Source organism: Melanotaenia boesemani, chromosome 7 (genome assembly GCF_017639745.1).
Source record: "Melanotaenia boesemani isolate fMelBoe1 chromosome 7, fMelBoe1.pri, whole genome shotgun sequence".
Taxonomy (NCBI): Eukaryota; Metazoa; Chordata; class Actinopteri; order Atheriniformes; family Melanotaeniidae; genus Melanotaenia; species Melanotaenia boesemani.
Window position 1 is genome coordinate 9,916,617 of NC_055688.1, and position 13,304 is coordinate 9,929,920.

The 13,304-nt window shown below is 38.7% G+C and overlaps 1 protein-coding gene across 2 annotated transcripts; it reads right to left on the reverse strand.

Moving 5' to 3' along the window:
• Positions 1-1,957: 1,957 nt before the first annotated feature.
• On the reverse strand, positions 1,958-11,926 carry lman2 (lectin, mannose-binding 2). Of its 2 annotated transcripts, none has more exons than XM_041990197.1 (8): positions 11,697-11,926; positions 9,978-10,096; positions 9,658-9,775; positions 8,044-8,123; positions 6,013-6,174; positions 4,300-4,414; positions 3,984-4,103; positions 1,958-3,130 (listed from the first exon to the last, which is right to left on the reverse strand). In XM_041990197.1, the coding sequence occupies exons 1-8, from the start codon at positions 11,830-11,832 to the stop codon at positions 2,970-2,972; spliced, it is 1,011 nt and encodes a 336-aa protein (XP_041846131.1). In that variant the 5' UTR covers positions 11,833-11,926; the 3' UTR covers positions 1,958-2,969. The 2 variants fall into 2 exon arrangements, with proteins under 2 accessions (XP_041846131.1, XP_041846130.1); XM_041990196.1 differs by lacking the exon at positions 8,044-8,123 and adding an exon at positions 8,176-8,258 and having other exon boundaries at positions 11,697-11,924.
• Between the last annotated feature and the right edge of the window lie 1,378 nt (positions 11,927-13,304).

The window sequence follows — 13,304 nt, forward strand, 5'->3', positions numbered from 1 at the left end:
CTAAACTGTGGAATAACTTATGAACTACTCTGACTTTAGAAACATATGACAGTGTATATATATATATATATATATATATATATAACTTATTCATTTAACAGTAAAACTTTAGTCCTCATTGTAATCCATTGGTTTAGTTGAAATAAAAATTTACTACATTTGGTCTGCTTCATTATCTAATTTAGTGAATCTATTATAGAATTTTATGCCAGTGTTCTTGAACTTTTATCAGCACTTTGGTTTGTCTAGTTTTAAATGTGCCTCATACATAACCTTGACATAAGTAAAAGTGACTAACAGATTTAACTTGAATATCGTGTCTGACTTATGAGCAGAAATTAATGTGAATGTAAACAAACTTATGCTGACCATACAGATAATCACAAGTATATTCTCAGTCTCAGTGAGTCACATGACTAGGTTAGTGTTAAGGGGTCCATTATTGTTCCAAGGTTTGGTCTAAATTTTTGCTTTTTAACTTTGAATAGACCTGATTTGAATAATGCCTTCAGTTAGGTAATTGCAGCCCATTATAAATCAGGCCTAGTAAAAGTAAACTGCTCATTTAAAATGGTGAAACCTAAACTTTGGCAAACATGTACATTCTTATGCATCCTAAATGAGCTTCCACCAGCCAATAAAATTTTAGGAGGCCGTTATAACAGTAACTACAGAAAATTGTGCTTATACCATACAGCCCTGCACTAGGTCTGCATGTGTAAAACAGTTGCAGAGGCAACAGTACAGAACATGTGACGCTACGGCATCGATGCTACATCTTAGGTATTTCCCAGCACTTCTTGATAGAAGTATTTCTTGAGAATTCAGTGGTAAAATTCACAAATAAAGCAGACAGATCTTTTTAAAATAGCTTTTAATACTTCATTTCTGATGAGAGAAGCTGTTTCAAGTCTCATCACAAAACTAGCTGATGCAGCAGGAAAACAGAGTTCAGGGGCATTGCAACAGGGATAAAAAAAAATGACATCAGAACTCAAAGGTAATGACAGCATACATGAACGTGTCATAACATCCTTAATTTCACCTCTGTCACTTTCTGTGAAAAGTTGTTCAGTGTAAGGATAGGAAAAAATAAACAAAGCAAAACAAACAAAAGCAGGAAACAATAGATCAAAAACTCAACAAACAGGAAACATAACAAAAGACTGCCAATGGGGGGCAGCATAATTAACAGTTTGCTCTTTATCAAATTTGTCTCACGTAGCCTTCCGTGCTAATCATTAGTATAAAGCTTTCACTCAAGACTTTGTTTTAATTAAGCAATGGTGACTGAAAGCAAACACTTAGTAAAGGCATATTCCTGTTAAACTGCCAAAAATGTTTTTAAATGTACTATCATAAAAAAAAGCATAAAACATATTAATTTTAGAGGTGAGGTTGTTCAGTTTTCAACATTCATCCACTGAACATCTCTCCTCAGCACAAGAAAAATGGTGTAAAAATGCAGCTATGCACCACCACATCATTGCTTTTTGCTCAATTTGACATCACATTTTTTAATTTGGGCCAATTTTCAACCATCTTTAGCATCCGATGTGACACAACCATCACTGTAAGGGACCCTGTATGTCCTCGGACGAGGAGTATTAAGGATTTAATAAAGTCAAAACAGCATTAGAAGCATGGAAGCATTAGAATTAATAATCACTTTAGTCAATGATGCTGTTCACACACACTCAGATCTGTTCATTTCATTCAAAGGTTCACAAGGGTTTTAATGAGGAAGGCTGGAGAAATCAAAGAAGTTGTTTAAACCATTTATTAATGAAAATCAATAGGCCAGACGCCCCATAAAGAATTAGTCAATAAACCTTTGAAATAAAAAACAAAATCAACAATTTTCAGACTCATACTTTTTAAATGACAGTACTTACCTCTTACATGGAATCTCTAGTTTATAAATTTCATATTAGATCAAATTTTACTCCCCATTTTCTACACCAAATAATTGATTAAGGAACCTATTGATCGATTAGTTGTTAGTTGCAAAACTATCTTTGTGCATTTCAAGCAAAACAGTCCATCTGCAGTACAAAACAAAGAAGCGGGTAAAAAAAGCACATCCAACAGAAACTTCAAATTATCAACAGAAAATCCAAAGGATGGAGATACAATCGCTCTGGCATGAAAGAAAAGCATTTGGATCTCAGTGCTGCTGTGCACACACAGGAAAATAACTTTTACATGATTTGTTTGTCCAGACAGCCACTGCAGGTCGTTCTTTCTCTGATAACATGCATATATAGACTCACACACACAGTGTAATACAACGCAAACTCAAAACTGTCTTCAACTGGAAGATCAGGACTATTTTTTTTTAATTTTATTTCAGAAAAAGAGTGGCTGTAAAACAACTGTGTTCTCCTCTCACGGGTTAAAAGGGAGGCCGACACTTAACGACAGTATAATTTGGACAAAGGCTGTAGCTGAAATGTAGTTTGTATTTTAGCAGAGCAACACCACCAAACGAATCAGCTGCTCTCTGTGTAGATCTACCTTCTTCTTCCGTGAAATAATCAGTAAAACAGGTGCAAGAAAAAATTTAAAATCTAAATTATCATTTGGTGCCAAAGTTCAACTTTCACAACTGCAGCAGAGAAAAGCTCAAAAGGGCTGAAAAAACCTGACGGAGCACCAAGCCGGTGTGAACACAATCATTTCAGGACTGAGTTTCAGCTTTAGAAATGACAGTAAATCTGCTTTAACCCAATAATGAATGAACACAAACACGAAATCTGCACTGAGCGGCACTCATGATGGTCGCCACTCGTCCTGCATCTTCTCATCACAAGCTACCGTAATTCACTCACGACGCAGTGCTTTAAAAGTCATTAACATCTGTACAATCTTCAGGAAAAACAAAAATTCACATTGAATGTGCTCACTTTGTCATCTGGAATTAGTTCATTTCACAACAAACACCTCATTGCTCAGGTTCAGCCGCTCGCTTAGTAGAACCTCTTGTTCCTCTCCTGTCTCTTCTGGAAAACTACGGCTCCCACCACAGCACACACCACGATGCCCAGGAGAGCACACAGCAGGAGGAGGAAGACCTTCCATCCAGTTAGGGGTGTACCACGGAAGTTTCCAGTCGGGTCATCAATGTTGTCTGTAAGAGCAGCGACAAGATGTCACAGCTATGAGTATCGATAAGGAATCATTTTATAGATTACAGCAGATATGTGGGGTATCTGTTCAAAGTGCTCTGGAATCTTTGGTGTTACGTAATGTGTAAAAGTTTAATCTGCCCCCTCATTTTTTCATGCAATGCCTGGAAAACAGAAAAAAAGTTTTTTTTTTGTCATTTATTTTATTTCAAATTGCTGCCGTTTGATCCGTCAAAATGAACCCACTCTGCTGGGAGGTCCGGCTCTGGGACCTGCTGCCAGACTTGCAGTCCAGTTCTTTATTCATTTAGCAAACCTCAGCCTTTTTCTCTCCTTCCTTCTTTTAGCCTCCATTTTTTCAGTTTACTCAAATTATTTAAAGCACAGACTGCACACCAGCTAATAGCTATTTTGAAATCACCTTAATGGTGCAAAAAGAAAAAAAAATCAATCTGTTATCTTTGGGATTTTTCATAGATGTAACAAAAGAAATGGGAACAAATGTGATAGACTGACACTAACAAAGTTAAGTTAGGCTCTTAAGTTAGGGGCCGTTATTGTGCTTAGATGGTTTGTACTGCTGTGTCAAGTGGCTTAAATAAATCAATCAATCCTGTGAAAATTGTAGGTAGAAGGAATAGGCTGAAAAAATGAGAAAAAGCTGCCAAGGTCCAAAGAAAAACTTTGCATGACCCTCAGAAAGCTAGAGATCTTTTGTTCAAGGCAAGAAAGACAAAAACAAAGTCTGACTAGCTCATGTTTTCTTCATTAACCTGAATTTAACCTTGAATTTTCTGCTGAAACATATACAGTGCATTTCTATTTTTGATTAAAGTCCCTATGATTTTAAGCTACCTTTAGGGGACTTGAGAAGGCTGACACTGGGCTCAATCTTAGTCCAATCTAAGTTGTCCTCTTCTGGGGTGTGCTCTACCATCAGCTGGTAGAGCTTCATGGAGATGATGTCATGGTTATCTGGAATAAAACAACAATTTACATGGTTAAAAAGGATAATAGCTTTCCTTAAAATGTAGAAAAATGAACTAAATAAAAAGTGACTTGAGAGGGTTGTCATTGCAATGCCAAATCTTTTCTTTAAAATGTGTTTACCCTAGAGAAGTTCATTGGTCAATATGGCAGCTTTTTAACTTTATCATCACTTCTGAACTACCTGAGAGATCTCCTGTTGCTGCCGATGCACCAAAGAAGTATCCAGTGGGAAGACGAACTCCTCCGATGTCAATGCACTCCTTCCACTCATTCTTGTCATCCACATCGACCATCACCTGCAAGCCCAGGATGGTACATCAATGCACAGAGGAGGAGCATGGAGGAGATACCAGGAGACATGGAGGGGGGCTTAGGGATAGAAACCCTGCAGCAGGACCACTATCTGCTCCTTTGTGCAGGAGGAGCACTGCCAGTGCTCTACAAAATGACCTCCAGCAGGCCACTGATGTACATATTTCTGCTCAAACTGTCAAACAGACTGCATGAGGGGGGTATGAAAGCCTAACGTCCACAAGAGGTTTTATTCCACTGCCTAAATGGCACAAAATTTCCTGAAGTTAAATGAAGATAAAACTGAAGTCTTGTTATTTAGGACTTCTAGCCACCCTGTAACCATACAAAAGAATCTTGATCATATGTTTTTAATTAATAAACAGATTAATTCAGTCATCAGAGCCAGATTCTTTCAGCTAAAGATCATTTCTAAGGTCAAACCATTCCTCTCCTTTTCCTATAATTCCTGTAATACATATGTTTTAGAGTGGATTTTAAGATTTTATTGTTTATCTTTAAGTCTTTAAATGAGCGAGCCCCCTCTTATCTTTCCTACCTTTTAACACTACCTACTCCTTACAGAAGCTTGAGATCTGCCGTCAGATGCTTCTAGCTGTGCCGAGGTCCAGGTTAAAACACAGGGCTGATAGAGCTCTTTCTCTGTGGAATCGCCTTCCCCTCCACATTAGGACCTCATGAACAGTGGATGTTTGTTAAACTAATTTAAAAACTCATTTTTCTACCTTGGCTTTTAACTCAGTTTTTTGTTTTGGCCTTTGTGTTGCTTTCTGGGATTTGTCCATATCTGTTTTGTGTTGTTTACTTGTTGATTTTCAAACTATACAGCACTTTGGTCAACATCTGTTTTAAACATGCTTTTAAATAAACTTGTGCTTGACTTGACAAGTGGAGCCTGGGCTCACCGCCCAACACATTTGCCAGAGACAACCAGGACTGGCAAATTCTCCACTGGCAATGTGCTCTTCACAAATAAGAGCAGGTGCACACTGAGCACATGTGACAGACATGAGAGAGTCTGGAGATGGCGTGGAGCTCAGCCTCATGTAGCAGGAGTGAGTGAGCAGCTCCTGCATGGTGATGGTATTGATGCCATTAACTGGTCTGTCCTTTCACCAGACCTGAATCCAATCCAGCACCTCTGGGACATCATGTCTCGTTCCAGCACTACAGAACGTCCAGGGGTTGACTGATGCCTTAATCCGGGTCTGAGAGAAGATCCCTCAGGAGGATACTGTGTCAGTATCATGTACCCACCCATGATTAGTAAAAAGAAAAAGCACAATTACCATAAAGTGGCCTAATACAACACTGCTGAACACTGGCAGACTTTCACTCTGGCTTGCATCTGGATTTAGTCCCCCTGCTTTGGTACTACTACAATCAGGCGTAATTACTCCATCTAAGACTTAATAATAATAGATTAGATTTCTTTTCAAGGCCAAAGTGCTTTACACTGAATCCATTATTCATTCACTCCTCAGTGTCCTTGGGTCAGACTACAGGAAACATAGCAGCTGGTCTACACCAACGGCTTCTCTGACACCACTACCCCCCCCCAAAAAGGCTCTTTGCTCCTTACAGTCAGCCTTCCTCTGGAGTAGCGAATGGCGAGGTACGTGTCATGGTCTCTGTTCCTGATCTCAGCTGAGCAGCCTCCCAGCTCGGAAGAGCGTCCATCTTTGCCATGGTCGTAGCTCACTGAGCCGTTGTTCACCATGGCCGAGATGTAAGGGAAGGAGCGCTGGTGACAAATGTGAAATAATCAGCAAATAATCATGCAAAGAAGCACTAAACACAGATCCTGAAATAAAGGTGGGAGACAAATGAATGCAAAAAATAAGATAAAAGCACACAAACCGTGTGAGCTCATACCCTCACACAGCGGCAACACCTTGAAATCAGTGCTCTCTGACCTCCACCAATCAGCTGGCAGCACTAATAACACTGATTTGAGCATTTCAGAGCTGATGTGGTATCATATAAACCTGTAGCTCAGAATATAACTGCAGTGAAAAGTAAATCAAGGATATGAAAGACAAGCATATGGGCCACTTTTTAGCTTACATTTGAATGAAACTCACAAGAAAAGCTGGATTTAAATAAAAATACATTTACATTATCTGATTTTTGTCATGCTGAATATTGAGTGAAAGTACTCTTCTGAATAAAATCTGAAGACCAGGGGGGAAATTAAAAGTATTTACATTGTGAGCTGGTGGATTATAACTAGGCTAAAATGAACTTCAATATGCAAAAATAAGAACGATCAAGACAGACAAAATAGAGAGTAAGCAATATATTGAAAACTGCATTTAAACCCAATCAGGCTGTGTATCAGGTGATCAAAAGCTGAAGACCATCGCCTTGAAAAGACTAAATTTGTGCAACAATCTGGTTGTGGTTTTCTTTCAGGCATTTACAGTGATGGAGAAGCAAACAGGCTTTCTGTCCTCAAAGGTAACAGGATTGTTGAGCTGCACGAGCAAGGCCCTTTGCACCGCACCGTTACTGCCAAGGCTGGATGCAGTAGAACAGTCAACTGAAAGTTCTTAAAAGATCCTGAGGGAAATGGAACAAAAAAAGACAGAAAGTTCACCTGCACTGAACCGGAGGACCTATCCAGGACAATGTTTAACCCAAATAAACGCCCTTACTGATGCTGGCTGCAGTCCAATAATCATAAGATGTTTAAAGAACAAAAACACCTTCAAAAGGCCAAACTTGCCAGTTTGGACTTTGCAAATGAACGGCAGACACGGGACATCGAGATGTGGAGGAAAGTTTAATTCTCTGACAAAAATGTAACCTGGACAGTCCTGATGGCTTCCAACGTTACTGGCAGGATGAGGGAATGTAGTGGAGGAGGGTCTATCATGATGTGGGTGCTTTTTCCTTCAATTGAAGAATGGATATTCAGGTTGTGCAACGATGACAATCACAACGCTGTCGGTGTGGAGGTGCTGCAGCTGCTATCCATCTTAACCGAGGTGCTGTAACGACCAGTTCTGTCAACAGGACAACCCTGCAGTTCACAACGCCTGCCAGACGAAGCACTTCTTCCAGGAAAGTAACGTCTCTTGTGGCCCATGCTCCTCTGATCTAAATCCTATCAAGAACATTTCGATAGATGGCAGACCATAAATGCCCTTTCTGAAGCCATCTCCACCGCTCATTCTCCAACACGCCTCCTGGAAACACTTGCTTCAAACATGCCTAAACTTATTTTTGGTGTGATTAAAATGATGTGGCCACTCACTTTTAACACTGTTCTTGTTTTATTAGTTTATGGTCTTTAACTGTTTGAGTTTAATTGCAGTTTTCAGTAAATTTTCTACTCCATATTTTCATCTCTTACTTCAGTTTCTTCCTTTTGCATTCTCAAGCCCTTCTTACACTCTGGTTATGATCCACTCGCGCAAAATGTAAATACTTGTAATTCTCCCCTTGGTCTTAAGATTTTATTCAGTTGTGCATTTTAATAAATACATTTTTGAGGGGCTTTAAACATCAACATGCTCTAAATTCTGACAACATGCTGTTTTACGGTTATGAAATTAAAACCGGACACTTGGACAGCATGCTGACAAGAAAAACCTGAGCCGCCACTCACATCCGTCGCCTCATCGTTAGAGTAAGTATCTATAAAAACGGCCAGCCCGTGGAAGTGAGCATTGTTGGAAAACACGGGCCCTGCAAAGAAACAAGCTGGTCAATGCCCTTGAGCATCACACTGCACACTTACATCCATTCCATGGAGGTCATTGCGGAAGGTATCCAAAAACATAGCCAGGCCAAGAAACTGATCTTGGTTTCCAAAAACAGGGCCTAGGATGAGGCAGAGATGAGGGGACACATGAGCAGACAACTAGCGACATGTTCTGGGGTCAGCAGTAATGACAGTAAGCTGAGATGATAGTCATGACGGACTCATGGAGGGAGAATGAGTTGTGTTTGAAAAGCAGAATGAAAGAAACAAATGAGCATGTTTGGATTTACTTTTTCACAACTTTTATGAAGCTTGAGAGAGAGGTGAACATAAGAGGCCCTTAAATTTGGATTTTACACATGCATAAACTGTTAAATGCAGCTGGATTTTAAGCTGACAATGTGTGTGATCGATCAGTAAACAACAACACATTTTAGCTGCCTTTTTACCATCACATGTGACCCTGCTGTAGGTGGGAAATGCAGAGCAGAGCTAAAAAGATGCATCCTGGTAGTTTCACCTGGAAAAGTCTAACAGCGCACCAGTTATTGTCTATCTGCTATAACATCCTAGCCTTGCCCTGAAAGCAGCCACACACTAAAAGATTAAATACTTCTAACCCACATTGTGTTTTAACCCTGAATGTCTGGAACATAGGTTCCTCACAGGAACCAGGTGTTATCATGTTTGCAAAAGAAATGGGATTCTTAAAATCTGCCTGGACTAAAATATGCTTCTACAGGCCACAAATCAATTAAATGATCAGTTTCAGAGGGACCATCCTTATACTGATCAGATGTAAACCTAGTTAATGACCCTATCATGACTTATTGTAATGACATATTGACAGATTATATCAGATGGTGCAGCCCCTCAATCATCAGCCCAGGTTTAAATCCCAACCTGGGGTGCCTTGCTGCATATCCCCACCTTTCCCTTCTTTCCAGCTGTATACATGTTAAAATACATATGTACAGAAGACATCTCGTGTATACAGGTATAAAAGCTCACACTTGATTGGAAACCAGAAGGTCAAAGCAAGAGTCAAGTTTACCATGCCAAGTTATACTACTTAATGAAAAAGGCTAAATAAAATCAGCACTAATGACAGCCTTTTTTATTTGTTGGCTGGACCTTGTCTCTCACACACTCTAAACACAGAATCAGTGTGTGCTTACACACAACACTGTGGAATCAGTTGACAGACAACAGCATCACTGGTTAAAGTGGAAACTTCGATAATGCTCGTTTGTCCGAACACGCAAAGCCAGTTTCGCCTCTGTTATCTCTTAGAGATGGATCAGCTTTGAGTTGTTCCACAAAAAATGAGATTAGATCACATGTGACCCTGCTGTAGGTGGGAAATGCAGAGTAGAACTAAATAAGTAAATGTTAAACAAAGTTTAGAGTTCAACATGGAAAGGTCAAACTAGCAATTTTTTTAAAAAAGGAGTTAAAAGAGGAGCAGCAAAACAAAAGTTGTAAAACTGTAAGCTGAGCTGAAGTAACCAACATTACCTGGATGCAGTCTGTCCTTTGTGTACCAGATAGCAATCCCATCGCCATGGAGATTTTTCTTTCCAGATCCATGAATCTTAAACTGCACATGCATCTCCCAGTCTTTCAGGTAACAAGGCTGTGGGATTATAATATTAATGTAAAGGAAGTGTTAGCAGCAACCAAAGCTATTAATGGGAGCCAAACAAAGGTGCTTTTGTTACATCTTTCATGTTTATCCAATTTATGGTTTAAGTGCACAGACAACAACCGTCTCCTCCACAAACAGAATTGTCGCAGAGATCTGAGACATGAGCTGTTTGTCTGTGGTTTCTGCTCACCACAGTATTCCAGATGGACCCCTGCTTGCTCCTTTCATCTGGAGTGAGTCGGACGTAGGAGCTCGTCACCAACGTGCTTCCCCAGAAGTCCCACTGACTGGAGGGGCTGCTGCCAACACCTGCAACACAAAACCTAGTCAGACACATGTGGCTACAAGGATCGGTTAGTTTACCTGTTAACATACTACCTCCGGTTCAGTTCTCTGTTTTATAGCTTATCTCCTCCTATGTAAACATTTTCACACCTTTGCTGCTGGTTTTATATTCCAGAGTTCTTAATAAGGACAAATATACACATCATAACCTGGCTGTCTGAAAGGTGTTTATTCAGTTTGTCATACTGAATAAAAATTGATAGCAGATTTGGGGGGAAGCACAATACATTTAAAACCAATCATCAGGCAATTTTTTAATTAAAAACATCACACTGTAGCTTTACGTTAGGCAACTGCACCCTCGCGTCACATAAATGGAACTGATATAATTTCATCTTAAGTTAAAAAAAAAAATACTTTTCCTTTTTAACACCTCTTAAGTCAATCATTAAGCATCTCTATTTCTCGAACTTCTTTATCAGTGTAGATATAATTGCCTGTTTGGTCAAACTTGTCTCAGCCAAAGAGTTACTGCCACGTCTAATAGTACTTTCTCATCATTATAGGTACACCTTTTTTTAGGATTTGAAGTACACATCTGATGTTTTCCCAAGGCTGGGACTTATTGTAAACGTCAAACAAACACCTCAGTGTCTTTGGGGCATTTTGAAGACTGTTTTTTTATGTTATGACACATATGCAAATGAGACTCTTAGTTTCAGACAAACTCCCTGGTCTACATAACTGCAACAGCTCCAGGCATGTAGATAGCACATATGAGACTCCAACACACCCTACTTTAAAAATAAACAAAATTGCCTTTATTTCCCTTTCTAGGCTCCAGGAACCTGTAGACAAGCACTTGAGTCTGTTGCAAACTTGTGTTATAAGCTTGAGCATTAAACAAGATATTCATACAGTCACCATAAAGTAATATTGCTTTGGATAAAACCATCTGCTCAATTATTGCATTATTATAATATTTAATTACTCAATTACTTCCTCCACTCAATTCAATTTTGTGTGTTGTTTCCCTTTCACTTTATTTTAAATATTTAATGTTCATATATATATATATATATATATATATATATATATATATATATGTATATATATTAATCACTGCTTTGTAAAGCAATTCCAGATCCATTTTTAATCTTTAAAATAAAAACGAGTTAGAGCTTGTTACAATGATGGATCATCAAAGTTAAGACCAACTGACGCCTGAAAGAGTAAAATCACATTTATAAATCAAAACAGCAGTCATATATGTCACTGTATAAAAAACTGTAAAGTACGTGTGCTGCTGTTTGCCGACAAAGATCAAGTTCGTCTTACAAGTCTTCTAATGAGAGTTTCCGGCTTTTAAAAACTTCAACAATTCGTGCAGTAGTTTCCGTGTATTTAGCCTGACAGCCACCAACCTTTTTTGTGGCACCATCCTGGCTTCTATAACATATGTTTTAAACGTGTGTAACCACACCAGCAATAAAACACGATCTCCTAAGTGAGTCACGAAGTTGGAAATTAGTTACATTATGTAGCCAAGGAGCCCCAGATATAGCTGAATAAAAAGCGGTGAAAAACTATAGGGTTAGCTAACGGGCTAACTGAGCTTTCGTACCTTGATAAGGTTTCATCAGCGAATGCTCTCTCTTCAGATGCTCGGCGTTTCCGTCGGTTATATCGCAACAAACCAGACAAAGCTTCACTATCACAAAGACCCATGTTGTGCACGAAAATGCTCTAAAGCCGCCCATTTCGCTCAAACAGATAGGAGTGAAACTCTCATAACAAACGGATTTTTCGAAACTCCATATGTCGAATCGTTCCTTCCGCTTTTGTCTTCCGAAAAGAAACAAAACCAAGTCAGTGTAGTTAAACAGACCCCTTGCTCGAGGGATGCATGTGTTTAGTTGCATAAAAAATCAAAACACTTAATTCCAAAGCCTTATCAATTAAAATAAAAAGTAAAGTAACTCTTTCATTTTTGTGATACAGAGGAAACGTTAACATTTGCTTGTTTCTGTACGGACGATTTTTGGAGATGATATAAACTGTACAAGCCAATCAGAGAAAAGCACATCACAAATAAAGCCAATCAGAGAAGACTTGCTTTTTACAAATTATCCACTGGATGGCGACATACTCCAAAAATATGAAACTCACAGCTATCACTTTTTGCTGATTCCACCAAGCTGTAAACAACGTAGGATTAAAGTTATTATACTGTACATTCTAGATGGGAAGATCAAATAGAAGTATGTTAACACTGTTGTGTTTAGATAATTGTTTTCCCCCACCTATAATATTCATTCTTTGCAACTCCAGTTTATTACATGCAACATTCATAAGGATATAGAAAGATTATCTTTTATCCTAAAGAACTGATTTTAAATGCAAACATTTACAATAAAAATAAAAGTTTGTTGTTTTGAGGACAAGCTGCAAATGCCACAGCGTAAATAGTAGTCCTCTTCAGTAAATATATGACAGCAAATAACTTTTAGTTGCTTTTTTTATTGACCGATACTGTAGCTGTGAACATATGAACCATTTGTCTCTGCATGTCAGACTGATTATAGACTGGTGACCTGTCCAAATGCCAGCTAAGATAAGCCCCATCCAACCATAAAAATAATAATAATAGTGGAAAATAATATAAATTGGTCTAACTGTGCTTCCCATTTATTCAGACCTTTTTCATTTGTATTTATATCTACATGTAAGGTTCTGTATTTACTGTACAGAACATTGAGTGAGAGTTTTCTAACTTGATTAAACTACAAGCTGCACATCACTCTGTTAACATTCTGGCTGTTCTATAACTAGTTTTCATTTTCTGTAGCTCCTATATTTGAGAACTGATGTAACTGATAAAATTCAAGCTCTCTGTGTGTGCTGAGAGTACTGTGGACATGAAGAAAAAAGTTTCTGGGATACATGCAGTTTGAAGAGTCTGCACTGATCATTACTGAATGTGTGGTACAGTCTCACCCTGAGTTAAGGTTAGGCATTTCAGAAGCTCAGAGCTCAGAATTTCCGCTCATTACCGGCAACAAAAACAGGATTTGTTGTGAGCAAGAAACTTTGTCAGCAAGTTGATGGCGTATTGATGTTTCTGTGCAGCTGGCTTAACTTACAAACTGATTATAATCCTTTGTTTAAATCAGGCTTTGAAATGTCGGGTTTTTTCTTATACCTTATAACATTTAAATAAACATTAAAGTGT